The sequence below is a fragment of the Nicotiana attenuata genome, chromosome 1 (assembly GCF_001879085.1).
Source record: "Nicotiana attenuata strain UT chromosome 1, NIATTr2, whole genome shotgun sequence".
Taxonomy (NCBI): domain Eukaryota; kingdom Viridiplantae; phylum Streptophyta; class Magnoliopsida; order Solanales; family Solanaceae; genus Nicotiana; species Nicotiana attenuata.
In genome coordinates, this window is record NC_031989.1 from 81,443,514 (window position 1) to 81,461,754 (window position 18,241).

At 39.3% G+C, this 18,241-nt stretch overlaps 2 protein-coding genes across 3 annotated transcripts; one reads left to right on the plus strand and one right to left on the minus strand.

The window, feature by feature from the left end:
• LOC109229656 lies at positions 985-3,968 on the plus strand. Of its 2 annotated transcripts, none has more exons than XM_019395183.1 (2): positions 985-1,394; positions 2,531-3,968. In XM_019395183.1, the coding sequence occupies exons 1-2, from the start codon at positions 1,326-1,328 to the stop codon at positions 3,629-3,631; spliced, it is 1,170 nt and encodes a 389-aa protein (XP_019250728.1). In that variant the 5' UTR covers positions 985-1,325; the 3' UTR covers positions 3,632-3,968. The 2 variants fall into 2 exon arrangements, with proteins under 2 accessions (XP_019250728.1, XP_019250736.1); XM_019395191.1 differs by having other exon boundaries at positions 2,534-3,968.
• On the minus strand, positions 6,307-11,132 carry LOC109229669 (uncharacterized CRM domain-containing protein At3g25440, chloroplastic-like). The gene is made up of 4 exons (XM_019395199.1): positions 10,981-11,132; positions 10,603-10,879; positions 8,475-8,876; positions 6,307-7,882 (listed from the first exon to the last, which is right to left on the minus strand). Exons 1-4 carry the CDS (start codon positions 11,025-11,027, stop codon positions 6,860-6,862), a joined length of 1,749 nt encoding a protein of 582 aa, XP_019250744.1. The 5' UTR covers positions 11,028-11,132; the 3' UTR covers positions 6,307-6,859.

The following is an 18,241-nucleotide window of genomic DNA, read 5'->3' on the forward strand; positions in this document are numbered from 1 at the left end:
AGGAAATATAATAAGTTCAACTGTCCCCCCCCCCCTACCCAAACCCCCCCCCCCACCCCAATATTTTAAAATTAAGAAATAGCTCCACAAATTTCTGTTTTAGTATATTTTCTCTAACCTCCTCCATCTGGGGCGGAGAGACAGTAAGGGACGACATTTTTATAAATAAAAATTATTTGTAAGGATTTTGTATCTTAAAAGAATTAGTTTTTTTTATTTTTGGAGTGAAGCTACAATTTGTTTTTAAAACTACTCCCTCCAGTCCAAAATAAGTAATTTTTTGGCCTTTTTTGTGCTCCAAAATAAGTGATTTTTTCAGATTTCAAGAATGAATTAATTATGTTTTTCCTACATTGTCCTTGGAGTAAATAGCGTTGGAGTATGTGTTAGGAGTATTTATGTGAAGAGATAGTAAATGTTAATATGGTCAATTTCATTGCTAATTAGTGTTAAAAGGTAGATTTCTTAATCTGTGTGAAAACAATTAAAAAATTACTTATTTTGAAATTGTTGCCCAAAAACACTTTTTTATTTTCGTCAAATATTTCAAATTTCAGAAATAAATAAAAGAAAAATGATGTGTTTTTAACTTTCAAAAGCTTGACCAAATATACTATTTCATCTAATGTGCATACTATTATTACAAGAAAAATGTGAGACCATTAATAAAAGATGACGAGTTTAAGTTATACTTGTATACACCAATATTATAAATGATTTTATACTATCAAAAACCCAAAGGATGTCCACGTGAGATTTTAAGATCGTTTACAAATTATAATGGATAAAAACGTGATGGTGTAAATTTTTATTACGATGACGATATATATAACTTAAACTTAAAAATGACCAACAAGTGGTGCTGGATTGATTCACCAAGTTAGGGCTATTATATTAGAATTATGAAATCACCCCAATATTTTCAAAATTTAGAAATAGCACCACGATTTTCCTTTATAATACATTGTCAATCCTTCTCCGTCTGGGGTGGAGAGAGAGTGAAGGCGCCTCTCTGTGTTTTCTGTATAATATATATATCATCATCATCATCATCCTTAGAACAACCTACCAAACGGCTATTATTAGTTGTCACATTACAGAAGCCTAAAAAGCATAACCCCTCTTGAAGAATGGCTGCTTCTAAAGCAGTTCCATTCATGTAATTTTCAAGAGGGTGCTTTTTTTTTTTTCATATATGATTCTTTTTATATGTAATTTCTCACTTTTATAAAAGGGGTCATTCAAAATTGAAACATTAGCAGAACCCAGAAACAGGAGACAAAAATTTGAGCATTTTGAGGAATTGTTGAAATTTTTTGTTTCTCATGATGTCTGATGGTTATTATTACAGTTCAAAGAAGAGTGATGATATTTGCCCTGATGTTTGTGGCCAGGTAATTTTCCCTAATAATCTCATATAGTTTATAAGAAATTACAATCACAAGGAAAGTGAAAAGCTTTTTTACAGTTTATTTTTATCTCATTGGTTCCAACATCATATTGTTCTGTTGAGTTTTTGTAGAATAAAGATATGTGCTTTTATTTGACATGGATTAAGATTTACTATCAGTAGGAAAGTTGAAACTATTTTACAGTTTATTTTTTATCTCATTGGTCTTTATCTTGTTCTATTTTTTGGAAAATTCTTCCAAGATCAGATTTTTATGTTGGATTTTGTGGAATTAAAGATATGTGCTTTTGTTTTGCTGTTGACAATTTGGCATGGATTTAGAATTTACCATCAGAAGGAAAGCTGAAGCATTTTACAGTTTATTTTTTTTTTATCTCATTTGGGTTTTAACATACATACATATATATATATGTGGAAAATTCTGCCATGATCAAATTTTTCTGTTGGATTATGTGGAATAAGCATGTATGTTTTTGGTTCTGCTATGGACAAATTGAAATAGATTGAAATGTAAACCCCAGAACTTTACTTGATGGAGAAATAGTTGTCACTGGAGGAATTTCTTTTTCCGGTGCAAAATAATGTTTTTTTTTCTGGAGACCAGATTTTACAATTTTTCATCATCTTCCAAGTATTTCTATAAGTAGGTCAGGAATTTGAGTTTGTTGAAATTTCATGTTTTCTCTGATTCTACTCTTTCAGAACATTTGATTTGTTTGTCTCCAGAGTTTTGATGTTTTTGCTGTTTTGAATTTCAAGTTTTATGGTCAAACATTTTGTTATTTAGGCTGTTAATATCTAGTTGTTGGAAGTTGTTATTTTTATGGTTCTAGAAGTAACTAAAAGAAGATAGAAAAGTAAATTTTTCTTTCTCTGGCTTGGAGGATTCAGGAGAAAAAATTTCTCAATATATTGAACTTGTTTGGACTTAATTGATTTCTGTTTGAAGTTTCTTATGATTTTAAAGCTAAGATGTCTTACACCAACCCCTTTAGCCCCCTCCAGCCAAAAGAAAAGTGAAGACCAATAAAAAGCTAAAGAAAAAGATTTAGTACCTTCTATTGTAATTAGTTATTACCATTTTAGCTTGTGCACTTAGAAAGTTGTTTTAATATTTAGCAGGATTCACCGACAACATTAAGCATGTCAAGACTACGGTGCATGCTTCGAGGGTTGGATTTAAAGACTATTATCTTTTTGATTGTGGTTGTGCCAACATTCATAGTTGCTGCGTACTTGCACGGGCAGAAGATTACCTACTTCCTCCGCCCCCTCTGGCAATCTCCTCCGAACCCCTTTATAGAAATTACTCACTATTACAATGAGGATGTTCCGATGGAGAAAATTTGCAGGCTCCACGGGTGGGGAATTCGTGAATATCCTAGGCGAGTGTTTGATGCAGTTCTGTTCAGTAATGAAGTGGATATGCTTACCATCAGATGGAAGGAATTGTATCCTTACATCACACAGTTTGTTCTTTTAGAGTCAAACTCAACATTCACTGGGCTGCCTAAACTCCACAATTTTGCAATTAATCGGGACCAGTTTAAGTTTGTTGAGACTCGATTAACGTATGGAACCATAGGAGGAAGAGCCAGAAAAGGTGAAAATCCATTTGTTGAAGAGGCATATCAGAGAGTAGCATTGGACCAACTCCTGAGAATTGCTGGTATTGAGGATGATGATTTACTGATCATGTCTGATGTTGATGAGATTCCCAGCGCTCATACCATCAATCTTTTAAGGTGGTGCGATGACATTCCTCCTGTCATTCACCTTCATTTTAGGAATTACTTGTACTCATTTGAATTTGAGATTAAGCACAGAAGCTGGAGAGCTTCAGTCCACAGGTATCAAAGTGGCAAGACTAGATATGCGCACTACCGTCAGAGTGATTATCTTTTGGCAGATGCCGGTTGGCATTGTAGCTTTTGTTTCCGCCGCATCAGTGACTTTATATTTAAGATGAAAGCTTACAGCCACAATGACAGAGTGAGGTTTTCACATTATCTTAATCCTAAAAGGATTCAAGATGTCATTTGTAGAGGAACTGATTTGTATGACATGCTTCCTGAGGAGTACACATTCAAGGATATTATTGGCAGCATGGGACCTATCCCCCATTCGTACTCGGCAGTTAATCTTCCTTCTTATCTGTTGGAAAATCCAGACAAGTACAAATATCTTTTGCCTGGGAACTGCAAAAGAGAAGATGGCTAAGTTTTAAGACAGAGTTGGAACTTCTTCTTAACACCAGAGGTGCTCAGGGGCAGATTTTATGTTGTGCCTTGAGGGGCTCTAACCAGATTGGTAACTGTGCTGTAGCAGTATTACATACCTTGTGCGCAACAAAGGCGGGGCAATGTTCCTGGGAGGGGTTTTCTGTACATTCATTTGCATCTGTATTGAGATAAGTGGACCTTTCTGAATGACAATAGTCAGACGTTTTGGTTAACGGATTTCGTGTTCGAGTAATTTATTCCAATATTTAGTGTAAATGGTGCTTTCCTTGAATTTCATTCTTATGATATTGACCACCTGATTCATTTTTCTTTCAGCCATAGCACTATATATTGATTGTTTAGTATATTCTTTTTACTACTAGTACGTACTTGATAGCTCCCATGATTTTGTTTTTCCATGTTCATCTCTTGTTATGTTCTCTGAGGGAGAACGTCTGCTGAGTAGATTTCAGTTTGAATATACAGTTTTTGTGATTTTAGTAGGTAGTAATGGAGATATGAGGGGAAGTTGTGACACTATTGAATGATCCATTTGCCATCTTGTTGAGAAATGCGAAACCAGTCCCGAGAGACGAAATAACTTCCTTTGCCTTGCCTATATATTTGATCGCTTACCTTGCTTTGGCATGCCAGAAGCATTTCGCTGTGGTTCTCATTGATTGAGTCGATCCCGAGACAAAGCAAAGGGAGTTCCGTGGGTTCAGTTTGCTTAGAGGCGGAAATTATGTTTTTACGGTGATTCCAGCTAGTCTGATAGTATTTTGTCTAGGACTGCTAGCGATTTTTGTTCATCACACTATTTTTATTTTCAATTTTTATTTTTTTTCAATTTATTATTAGCATAATTATTGAATTTCCACTTATTTGTTATCTCTTGCGGTGCTGATACTATTTGTCTGGTTTCTGTTGTTGTTACAGATCTTTTGTCTCTGAGCCGGAGGTCTTCCGGAAACAGTTTCTTTACTCCTCCAGGGTAGGGGTAAGGTCTGCGTACACTCTACCCTCTCCAGACCTCATTAGTGGGATTATTACTGGTTGATGTTGTTGTTTTTGTACATGGTGATTCCTTTATAGTCCGTAAATGAGTTGGAGAATGAAATTGAAAGTTCTGGAAGGGCGGAAGAAAAGAGAGAGAGAGAGAGAGATGAGAGCGTTTTAACGAGAGAAGATGCATTGCGCTTATTAATTTCTTGATCAATGTGGGGCATTGTTTAGGTATTATTTGCCTGCTAGACTAAGTGCTCGAGACTAATGTTTTGGGTATTCAACGCAAGCCCCTTGAAGGATTTTTTTCTTTCCAGAGCCTGATCACATGCTCTTATGGCATATATGTGTCGATGATCATTTTGTGTTCCTTTGTTTTGTGCTGTGCGTGTAACGCGAATTGAATCTCTACAGAAGAGTAATCAGTTTCTTTGCTTTCTTTGCTGGGACATCTGACAAAGATTAAATTCGTTAGAGATGGACAGCCAATTTTAGTTACGTATATGGTCAGTGACTCTGTTCATTTTGTTGATATTTGTGGTCTTTGGCTAACTCAAGTGCATCTTCACTATTCTATCAAGTACCTGCTCGTCTACAACCAGAACTTTGGTCTCTCATAGTTTCACCAACTTCATTGTTCACTGGGTCATTGACTTGATCCTTTTATCAAATTGATTATTTCTTCTAATTTTCCAACATGTTCGGATGGTAGACATCTTCTCTTTAGCTCTCTAAATACCTTTATCGACACACATATAATATCAGTATATGTTCCTTAACGAATCTTTACACTGCAAAGGTTGTCCCATAAAGGTATTGAGTCTTCCTTATGCGCTTGTTCTAACAAAATCTCAACTTCGTTTTGAAAAATCGCTTGAAGCCGTACTCGAGTTTTTCTTGCTTGTAACAAGCTTTTCTTCTGAAGAAGATTTCTTCCGAATGGCATAATTATTCAAGGAAAAATGGCAGTGTATAGCCGCTGTAAAAATAATAGCCGAAAAAATATATAAAATTTATATATTTTTTGTATATATATACATTTTGTATATTATATACAAAAATTATATAAGTTTCATACACTTTTTCGGCTACCTGATGTAAATAGTTTCTGGTGCGGGTTAAAAGTGATAATACCCCATTATTCAACACTACCTTCCTCAATCTTCATTGACTTTAGTGATCACGCACTTGTGCTTTTTGGTGTAAGTCGTATGTATGGTAAGGTATAGATTGCTTGTCAACTGTTTTATTGGACCAAGGAATCCAAGCAGGAATAGTCTACCAAGACACCATATAATTGCATCCACGATCAGGCTTCCTATTATTTATTTATGTGCCACACCGATATCCGTTTAAAGATTACTATAAGAATTAACCATTTTCAATTAAAATCAACTGTTCGAGTAGTGGGACATAAAATACTCAATATGAACACTGTGAAAGCCTAGATAAACCATCAATAATTTAAGCTGCGAAAGCATCAGAAGAAAAACCAACAATTCTAACTTCGAGGAATTCACCAACACAAAACCATGATAACAGAGTTCAGATCATACATTTCCCCCATTACTATTTCCTCTCCTATGACGAGGAATACCCATTCTGCTTTTGGTACATTATGCGAGCTCACTAAACAGGTCATAGTAAAATGAGACCGCAACAACCTGATAACCAATAAGTAATCAAGTCAATTATGGATTTGGACCTGTTACACTCATCATCAGGAGAAAGACATAGTTCTCAAATAAAAAGTAACAAAAAAAATGAAAAATGGAGTACAGCATTATTAATCCAGTCAAGAGTCCATCTCATTATACCATCGAAAGAGTAATTTGGTTCACTGATATTATACAAAAGTCACCACCCCAGATTCTTCAATGTACTACTCTTCAGCAGCACGCTTGAACAAACATTATGAGAAGGGAATAACTATTTGTGTACTTAAACGATATGGATACAGAGAATCCAGGAGAAGAAATACAGGTGCACTGGCAGTGTCTCTGTGCCTTGTTCGCGTTTCACCCAAATTCAGACATGTAGATGCAAGCAGACAGGAAGAAACAGTTTAGCTCGATTCCCTGCCCATATGAAAAGTGCATTCAACTTGAGCTCTGATTTCTTGCACAAATCAGAGTTCTTTATTCAAGTACCATAAATAGCACTGGCCTCTATTCCACTGTATCCCATGAGCACTATTTCTACGTCAAAGTTGGCACCCAGGTCAGTCGCTGTCCCAAGTTTCATCTAAGTCCTTTGAGCTTTTCACCTTTGTCTTGGTCTCGGAATTATCCTCATTTTTCTTCATTTGCTCTTGACTACTAGTCCTAAAGCTACTAGCTACCCCTCTTGATGCCCTCGAACCAGGTGCATCCTCTGCACTTGATCCCAATGTTGCTACCTTATCATAATCCTCCCCCTCGTCACTACTACTTCTATACTCACTTGGTAGCATTGAGTGCTGCCCTCCCTCATCATCTGAATTCCACATGGCTTCCTCAATGTCACTTAACATATCTGAACCAGAACCTTCTGTACCCATCTTTCCCTTTAAATAAGGATCAAAATTTCTGCTTGAACCTCCCTCACTTATAGGTCTATTGCTCTTACCTTTCTGCCATTTCTCCGTTTTATGCTTAGGATGCCTGTCAGGAGCCTTGTACATGCCGGAATCAGCGTAATTGCTTCTACCATGTCGGTCGTCATTGTTGTCCAATTCATTGTCATCTTCAGATACGTCATCATATCCATCATCATCAGCTATCTTCCTTCCGTATGTCTTATTCCAGCCACTTGTCTTCCCTCCTGACTCATCATCTGATTCATCACTTCCCATCATTCCAGATCTTCTGAATCGACTACCTATATCTTCTTTGTTCCAATATCTAATCTTCCCTACTTCGTCTTTCTCTGCTTCTTCCTCGGCTGCCCATTCGTCATCAGCTGCCTGTTCTATCTGAGCAATAAAACGGTCAAGTTCTTCCTGGTCACTGTCTTCAGCTGTTGAATGTGTTTGGTCTATACTACTGCTGAGACCCAACTTAGTACCAATATCCTCCTGAAAGACATATGGGCTTCCTTCTTTCTTATCAATGGCATTGAAGAATGTGGATGCTACTCGCTGGATGCTGGCCCTGGCTGCTGGATCATCAGGATTTATCCCCTTCCTCCGGAGCTCTTGTTCTATTTTCTTTATGTTTAATTTCTGTGATTCTAGTGCTTGTTCGAACCGGGCTTTAAATAATGCCTACATGGAAGAGATAACTTCGTCAATCAGTAGATGTGTACTCATCAACAGAACATTAACAAATTTCCAGCGTTGTTAAGCAAGTTACAGAAAAGCTAGTTCATTACATACAATAGGAATTAAGAGAGTCCAGAGTTTTAGTCCCTATGTTCAACACAACAACAACAACATACCCAGTAAATTCCAACTAGTGGGGTCTGGGGAGGGTAGAATGTACGCAGACCTTAGCCCTATGTTCAACACAAATTCCAAAATATCGATGGTTCAACAAATTCTCAACAGATGAGACATGCTGTATACCCATTGTAACTTGAAGAATGGGCTCACATTCAAGAGAATAGAACTTCAGTTGAACTGAAAAAAACAAAGGTACCAGGAGTACATGTCAAAGACTCATAGCACCCAGGGAGTTTGACATCACATAGGTGTATGAAACACAGACAGAAGCTAGGTTCCCTCAAGCAAATACAAAATTAAGGGGTTAACTGAAACATATAACAATTCATCAACTTCTAAAGTTACTACTAGGCTTTACATAAGCAGTGGACTACTCAAAAGGGGCAAGGCAAAGAAAAAGAGATTTGTAGCTCACCTTCCTTTTTGTAAGTGTGTTGATAGGTATTAAATTCTTTGGTTGGCGGTAGTTTCTGCCGCGAAACATAATAATTGTTTTTACATTGTGTATGTTAACCACAATACCACCACTTAGTCGAGCCAGCATTGAGGCCATCTCTTTTATTTTTTCTTTAGGGAAGTTATCACAACAAACTTGCACAGTCTCATGGAACTTCCAGTGGAGATGCATATTTTGGACAACTCCTCCGAAGACTCCACGAACACCAACAGGAACATAGTTTTTGTTCCTGAAACCAATCTTCTTATACGCTTGCAGTTGCTCAGGAGTCAGAAGCTCAGGATCATGACGTGGAGATGGCAACTCTGGTAGCTCATATTTCTTCAGCTTCTGAAGTAGCAAAGCAACTTTTTTCTTTGCCTACACTAGTAAGGGAAGTGAAAATTTTGAGTTGGATTAATAAGGTATTTTTTAGTAGAAATACACAAAAAGGCAACACACTAAAATATGATGAATGAAACAAGAAGTGAAAACTCAAGACACTCAAAGATGGAACTCTTAGCTGCATTTTTGACAATTGTCTATGACCGATCAGTAACCATATAGACATAAGCTAAGTTGCTCTGACTCTTCACTTTCGCTGCCGCACTCGTGTCGACATGACATGGGTGTGGATGTGGGATCCGGACGATATCTTGTCAACCAATTTTAGGTACTTTTACCAAAATCGACAGATAAATTTGGGGCAGATACAATGATTTTGAAATCCAAATAAAAGTTATGGTGAAATTGAAGAAAATTGAATACTTAGTATATAGAAATCCAATGTTAGTCCTTTTCCTTTTACGTCCTTCTCGGATTCTCCTCTTGATCTATATTTTTTCCTTCTTAAAATAACTTATAAATTTTTCACATAATGTCTCATAATTAGATATATTTTTATAACTCTATTTTTAGATATTTGAATTATTTTCAGCCGAATCCCCGCACCCATATCCGTACCTCGATCCATATCCCAGAATCTTAAAATTTAGATTTCGAAGGATCCGACCACTAGATCCGCACCCGTATCGGACACCCACACCGGAGTCCGAGCAATTTAGGACATAAGCAGAACAATAGGAGTCCGACTTCTGAACATACTGAAGGTATAGTAACAAATTGAAATACTGTATGGTAGAGAGGCATGCAGAAAAATGAAGTTCTAAAATTGTTCGATAAGTACCTATAAGCACACACAATTACCGAAATTTGACATAAATACATTTTTCAGTCAAAGCACATTGTAAACTGCTGTTCAACTTGATATCTTTAAGATTTAAACTCTCTTCAAAAAAAGCCAGGACTATTTGACCACTGCAGAAGTCCTCATTTTTCTGGGAATTATTTCTGTATCTCAAAGTTACACTGAGTACTCTAAAGGGGCCCTAATGAGTGGAGGCACTAAGATGTTACTTGGCCCATAAAACAATTACCTCACTAGAAGTGTTCAATATGCAAGAGTTCTCCTGGAACATCAATGAAAAATGTAGCCTTCTATGTTCTACTTCCTTAAACCAAAAGCCAATTAAGTCTTGTGCAAGACCAACTTGAGCTCATTATAAGTTCAAAGCATTTCAGCCTCAAAATTAAATTATGACTGCAGACATCATCAACCAATTGAGCCTTTATGGAGCTTGGTTGAGAAGGTATATAGAGCTTGAAACAGCTAAAGCTGTAAATCTATCTATTTTTATTGTGCTAGTCTAGTTATAAAGAAATTGTTCAACCCCAAGAAAGAAGCAGCAATTTGACCTGTCAGAAAAAGAAAGAAGCAGTAATTTGATGCACCTCTAGACTAATCCACAAGAAGAAATTTTTACTCGGCAACAGCACCACTCTAGCTGCAGTAACCACAATCACGCATCGGTGCAGCAAAGCACAATTTGCTAAGACATAAAAATGGCACATGTCTGGACTCAACTTCAGCAAACTTGCAATTTGCAAATTTCACCTATTACCTTCTGAAATAAAAATTATTATTTACTTTTAAAATGTTTATTATTATCTAAAGCAAATAGACCCGTGTATTTGTCTTAGACTTTTATATACAACCAAACACTGAAAAATGATTTGCAATGAATAATTAAAGAACATTTGGACCTACTCTTCGCAGATTATAAATTAACCGTTCTTCATCAGTCATCAGCTTCAATTTCAACTTCTTTGACCTCCGAATCTCCCTTAGGGTTTTGCTCGACTCATTCTGCATTCTCATTGCTACTCTGCTCCTCATGCTCTTCCCCGACATCCACCGCACTCCACCACTGCAATTCCACACATTACTCGTTGCAGTAAATATAGGAACTTCCACATTTTTTACCGTCGTATTTTCACCGATTGAAATCATATTCACCATATCGTATCTCCGCAGAATCGCATTCCTATAGTAAAAAAATCTCTTTGAGATAATTAAAGTTCTACAAAATTAAATTTATCGAAACTTAACTAACAAAATTAGAAAAAGTAGAGAGATGAAATATACTGCAAGGATCTGAGAGAGCGCCGTTGAATGTATCTGGAAACGAACATGATGGCGATAATGTAGAAATCGGTCACTGAGCTTCTAGTTTCATATTACCGTCTTTAGAGGAGCGAATGTCAGTGGCGCATAGGGTGGGTTTGTTGAGGTTTTAGCTGCAGGAGTATGCACGGCTGAAACAGAGGTTTATAGCTTCTTTGGCCAAAAATTGAGTTGTTCGGCCAAGCTTTTGGAAGGAAAAAAAGTAATTTTGAGGAGAAGCAGAAAAAAGTAACTTCTCTCCAAAAATATTTTTTTGAGAAGCACTTTTGAGAAAAATACATTTAGAAGCAGTTTTTTAAAGCTTGGCCAAACACTAATTGCTGCTCAGAAGTGCTTTTCAAACTAATTAGCCAAACACAAACTGCTTGATTTTTGCAGCTTGGCCAAACGGGCTATTAGTTTCACCAAGTATATTAGGAAAAAAAAGCACTTTACGAAAAGAAAAAGTGCTATTGACTCAAAAGAAGCTTGGCCAAATAGGCTATAAATCGGGCTCATCTATGTATGATAGATCGGGATTAAAACGTGATGAATTGAAGATCAACCCCAGGTTCCATCGAACAAGGATACGAGGTTAAAAATACGTCTTCGAGGTTATCTAGCCCATGAAAGCAAAATCGACCCGATTCCGAATGAGCCCGAGGTAACGTTGTCGGACCAGATAACGGAAGGCCGAAATATCCGTAATCGGTCGGATATCAAGGCGAGAATCTCGGTATGTATCAATAAGGAACTGGTTAATTAGCAAATAATGAAATTTTTACCTTTTATAGAATTGTACCTAAAGTAGGATTCCCCTACTATATAAAGGGGGTCTGATTATTTGCAAGACACATTGTAACACGCATCCAAAAGCATTATAATATTATTTTCTTTCTGCAAGCTACTGTTCTTCTGTATTTGACATTATTTGAATCACATTCGGTTCGAATGAGACCTATTTTCCAAGGCTATAACTGTTCAAGTCATAGGGTTTGAATTTACTTTATTATTGTTTGCTTTATTTATAATTCAAACTATCACTTTGTGTCAGATTAATCCACGTATCCTTAAAACCACTTATAAATTCAACTGTTATCCGATTTTGAGGTTAAACAGTTTGGCGCCCACCGTGGGGCTAAGGATAATAGCATCTGAGGTGGAGCCCGGTTGACAGCACAGAATACTCAAAATAATGGAGGAGACGGGGTCAATCTACAGATGATCTTCGAAATATTGCAGGCTCAACAGGCAGCAATAACTCAGTTACAAAACCAGAGCCGCATACCGAGCGAGATCGAGCCTGACCCGTCTCGAGAGATCACTCGCAGGGAGGAACCGGTCGCGAAAAGGTTGAGTTGGAACGAGTCGGGTAATAACCTCGAGACCATAAAAATGCTTGAGGAGCTGACAAAACAAATAGAATCAGGGGAGAAGAAAATTGAACCAAACGATAAAAAGGTGGAAACCTACAATTCTAGGTCGACCAGATCTCGGGAGCGCCGCCGATATTGAAAGGCTTCGATTCCAAGAAGTTCGTACAGAAACCTTTCCCTCTGAGTGCGGCTCCAAAGCCGATCCCTAAAAATTCTGCATGCCGAGATTCCTAAGTACAACGGAACGATCGACCCATATGAACATGTCACTTCATACACATGCGCCATCAAAGGAAACGACTTGGAGGATGATGCGATTGAGTCTGTCTTTCTGAAGAAATTCGGAGAAACCCTGTCAAAGGGAGCTATGATATGGTATCACAACTTACCCCTAATTCTATTGACTCATTTGCTATGCTTGCAGATCTTTTCTGAAAGCACACGCTGGGGCTATCAAGGTCGAAACAAGGAAATCGGACCTCTTCAAAGTAAGGCAAAAGGATAATGAAATGCTCAGAGAGTTTGTATCTCGGTTTCAAATGGAACGGATGGACCTGCCACCAGTCGCTGATAATTGGGTCGTTCAAGCTTTTACCCAAGGACTCAATGTTCAAAGTTCGGTGGCTTCATAGCAGTTGAAGTAGAATCTAATAGAATATTTGGCTGTCACTTGGGCTGATGTGCATAACCGATATCAATCGAAGATCAGAGTCGAAAATGATCAACTAGGGCTCCTTCCGGTTCCGTTTATCCTGTTAGACCCATCGATAGAGTCAAAAGAGATATCGATCGTGAACCAAGGCCGAACAGGGATCGGTATCAGCCGTACAGTGAGGATCAAAGGAACAGTGGGTCCGAACGGGGTGTTATGCGAAATGAAAGCAGAAATGACAGAGGCCGGAGCAGCCAGGGACTCATGAGCAAGAACGGTTTCGACAGGCTTATCGGGCCTAAGGAAGCACCAAGGTTATCAGAATATAACTTTAACATTAATGTTGCTGCCATCGTATCGGCTATCGGACGCATCAAAGATACCAAATGGCCCTGACCTCTACAATCTGACCCAGCCCAAAGGGATCGAAATAAGATGTGCAAATATCGTGGCACTTATGGCCACAGAACAGAGGATTGCCGATAGTTGAGGGAGGAGGTAGCCCGGTTATTCAACAACGGGCATCATCGAGAATTCCTGAGTTATCGAGCCAAGGGTCATTTCAGAAATAGGGACTCCAATAAACAAACCGAGCAAGAAGAACCTCAACACGTCATTCACATGATTATCAGAGGGGTCGATGTTCCTCAAGGCCCGATGTTAAAGCGCACCAAAGTATCTGTCACAAGGGAGAAACGGACTCAAGATTACATACAAGAAGGAACTTTGTCTTTCAACGACGAGGACGCAGAAGGAATCATGCAGCCCCATAAAGATACACTGGTAATATATGTACTCATGAATAAATCTCGAGTTAAACGTGTGTTAATTGATCCAGGTAGCTCGGCCAACATCATTCGATCGAGGGTTGTAGAACAACTCAACCTACAGGACAAAATCGTGCCTGTAGCCCGAGTGCTAAAAAGATTCAACATGGCTTGTAAAACTGCTAAGGGAGAAATAACATTAACAGTAAACGCAGCCGGGACCATCTAGAAAACCAAGTTTTATGTGATTGAAGGGGGCATGAGGTATAACGCCCTGTTCGGGAGGCCATGGATCCATAACATAGGGAAGTGCCCTCGACCCTTCACCAGGTGTTAAAATTCTCAACGCCATGAGGGATTAAAACGATCTACGGAGAGCAACCAACCGCAAAGGAAATGTTTGCAGTCGAAAAAGTGATTCCGGTATCAACACTGATGACATCGAAAGAACCAAGTTCAAATACAAAGCAGGAAACTAAATAACAATTATCGACACTAGCCACGACCCAATCGGATAAACAGGGGGCGATGAAGATGATGATTACGGGGTTCCCATATCTTTTATAGTACTCGATGATTCCGATGCTACAAAATCAACGGTCGAAGAGATAGAGCAAGTCACATTGATCAAACATCTACCCGATCAGAAGGTATACCTGGGCACGGGGTTAACCTCCGAGCTCAAGAAAAAACTCATTCAATTTCTCATAGCTAACATAGATTATTTTGCTTAGTCCCATCTCCACATGACAGGGATCCCACCGGAGATAACCACTCACAAGCTGAGCCTGGATCTGGAATTCCACCCGGTCAAGCAGAAAAGGAGACCCTAGTCCGAGATCAAACATTCTTTCATCAGGGACGAAGTAACTAAACTCCTTAAAATAGGTCCATTCGGGAAGTCAAATACCCGGAATGGTTAGCAAACGTAGCAGTAGTCCCTAAAAAAAGGGTACAAACTGAGAATGTGTGTAGATTATAAAGATTTAAATAAGGCATGTCCCAAGGCTCTTTCCCTTTGGCTAACATTGATCGCATGATCGATGCCACGGCCGGCCACGAGATCCTCAGTTTTCTCGATGCATACTCCGGGTACAACCAAATACGAATGAACCCGGATGATCAGGAAAAGACCTTTTTCCTCATTAAGTATGGCACATAGTGCTATAATGTGATGCTATTCGGATTAATAAACGCTGGTGCCACTTACCAACGCCTAATAAATCGGATGTTCGAAGAACAAATAGGGAAATCCATGGAAGTTTATAATGAAGATATGTTGGTTAAGTCCCTACGAGCAGAGGACCATTTAAAGCATTTGCAGGAATCCTTCAGTATATTGAAGAAGTACAACATGAAGTTGTATCCGGAGAAATATGCGTTCGGAGTCGGTTCAGGTAAATTTCTCGGGTTCATGGTATCCAACCGAGGAATCGAGATCAACCCCAACAAGATCAAATCTATTGAGGATATCACGGTAGTGGACAATGTGAAGGTCGTGCAAAGGCTAATCGGGCGCATTGCCGCCCTGGGGCGATTTATCTCGAGGTCCTTCGATAAGAGCCACCGATTTTTCTTGTTACTGAAAAAGAAAAAGAACTTCACATGGACCCCGAAATGCCAACGGGACTTGGAAGAACTCAAGCGATATTTATCGAGCCCGCCACTACTCCACACACCAAAGGCAGACGAACAACTATACTTGTACTTGGCAGTATCGGAGATAGTGCTAAGTGGAGTCCTAGTTCGGGAAGAACAAGGTACGCAATTTCTAAGTTATTATGTTAGAAGGACCCTAGGTGATGCTGAAACTAGATATCCTCACCTAGAAAAATTGGCGCTCGCTTTGCTAAGCGCCTCTAGGAAACTAAAACCATATTTTCAGTGCCATCCTATATGTGTCGTAACAACTTACCCATTGCGAAATATAATGGATAAACCCGAACTCTCGGGACGATTGGCCAAATGGGCCGTGGAAATCAGCAGGTATGATATTGAGTATCGACCCCGAAAAGCCATTAAGTCTCAAATTTTGGCAAATTTTGTGGTCGATTTTACACCGGCCCTAATACCCGAGGTCGAAAGAGAGGTGTTTGTAAACTTGGGGACGTCTTCGGGAATCTGGACCCTCTTTACGGACGGTGCCTCGAACGCAAAGAGATCTGGACTCGGCATCGTACTGAAGCCACCCACAGGCAATGTAGTTAGACAATCCATTAGAACTTTGAAATTGACTAACAACGAGGCCGAATATGAGGCCATGATTGGAGGTCTCGAACTGGCCAAAAGCTTGGGGGTGGAGGTGATCGAAGCTAAGTGAGACTCCCTCCTTGTGGTGAACCAAGTTAATGGAACGTCCGAAGTCAGAGAAGAACGAATGCAAAGGTACCTAGATAAGTTACAAGTAACATTACATCGGTTCAAAGAGTGGATTTTGCAGCATGTACCTCGAGATCAAAATAGCAAGGCCGATGCCCTTGTAAAAACTTAGGGTCGTCGGTCGAAGACGACGAGCTCAACTCGGGGTCGGTTGTACAAATCATGAGATCGGTAGTAGAAGAAGGTCACGCCGAAATAAATTCCACAAGCTTCACTTGGGATTGGAGAAAGAAATATGTAGAATATTTGAAGACCGGAAAACTGCCCTCAGATCCAAAAGAATCGAGGACCCTGCGCACAAAGGCCACCCGATTCAGCTTGTCCAAAGACGGAACCTTGTTCCGAAGAATGTTTGATGGCCCACTAGCAGTATGTATGGGACCAGGAGATACCGAGTATGTTCTGAGGGAAGTCCACAAGAGCACCTACGAAAATCATTCAGGCGCTGAATCATTGGTTCGAAAGGTAATCAGAGCCGGCTATTATTGGATCTACATGGGAAAATATGCGAAGGAGTTCGTACGAAAATGTGATGAATGCCAAAGACATGCTCCGATGATTCACCAACCCAGGGAGTTGCTGCATTTGGTCTTGTCACCATGTCCATTCATGAAGTGGGGAATGGACATCGCTGGACTTCTTCCATGGGCACCCGATAAGGCTCAATTTATATTATTTATGACTCACTATTTTTCTAAGTGGGTTGAAGCACAGGCATACGAGAAGGCCAGGGAGAAGGAAGTCATCGACTTCATTTGGGACCACATCATATGTCGGTTTGGAATGCCATCCGAAATTGTATGTGACAATGGAAAACAATTTATCGATAGAAAAGTGACCAAGTTTCTCTAGGATCATAAGATCAAAAGGATCTTTTCAACACCTTATCACCCTAGTGGGAACAGACAAGTCAAATCGACCAACAAAACCATACTCCAAAACCTCAAAAAAAAAAGGTTAACTGACGCCAAAGGAAAATGGAAGGAAATCTTACCCGAAGTCCTATGGGCATACTATACGACCTCAAAGTCCAATACCGGGGCCACCTCGTTCTCAATGGTTTAAGGTGCCGAAGCTCTAACAACGGTCGAAGTCGGTGAACCAAGCGTCAGATTCCGATATGCAACAAAGGAATCGAATGAAGAGGCCATTAGTACAAGCCTGGAGCTATTTGATGAAAGGTGCGAAGCCGCCGTCATCCGGTTGGGTGCTCAAAAACAGCAAATCGAGAGGTATTACAATCGAAGGGCCAACATTTGACACTTTAATATCGAGGATTCGGTACTAAGGAAGGTCAGAATGAACATCCAGAATCCGAACGAAAGAAAGTTGGGGCCGAACTGGAATGGCCGTACCAAATTCTCGAAATCGCAGGGAAAGGATCGTACAAGCTCGGGCAATGAATGGTGAAAGGCTACCGAATAACTGGAACATAACTCACTTGAAACGATACTACTGCTAAGGTACAACCCCATTCATTTCCTTTTTACTTATTTTTGGACTAACACTTGTAGGTAACCAATAAGAAGCGGAACATATTTTTAGGTCTGAAAGCACGCGTTGCACTCTTTTTTCCTTAAACTGGTTTTGTCCCAAATGGGTTTTCCGACAAGGTTTTGATGAGGCAACAGTAGATCGTGCTAACTTAGAATGAAGGCCGTTCATGAATCGGTGTTAAGGATCGCATCAAAAGTATCCGAGGCTTCTCTCTATGATCAACCTCGAATACTAGGGGCATTACCCTCGAATATCGTCTTTAGCAAGGAAAGTACTTCGTGATGGAAGGGTCTCGATGGGTAGGATTTATTGTAACGGCCAAACGGTCAAATGAATCGTGCCCACATAGATTTTTCGAGCCCTAGCATAAAGCGTGTACGTATGTATAACTGTTTTACGCAAGAGTAAAAAGACGTTTCTCCCTTGCGGATAAATATTTTGTCCTTTTAAAATTTTTCTTGCATTTCATGAGGAATCTTTTACATCCGATCCCCTAAAGGTTTCGAGCCCAAGGGCCACCTTAGTCCGAGTTCGAACAATCACTCTCACTCAGGGACTACCGTCCAAAAACA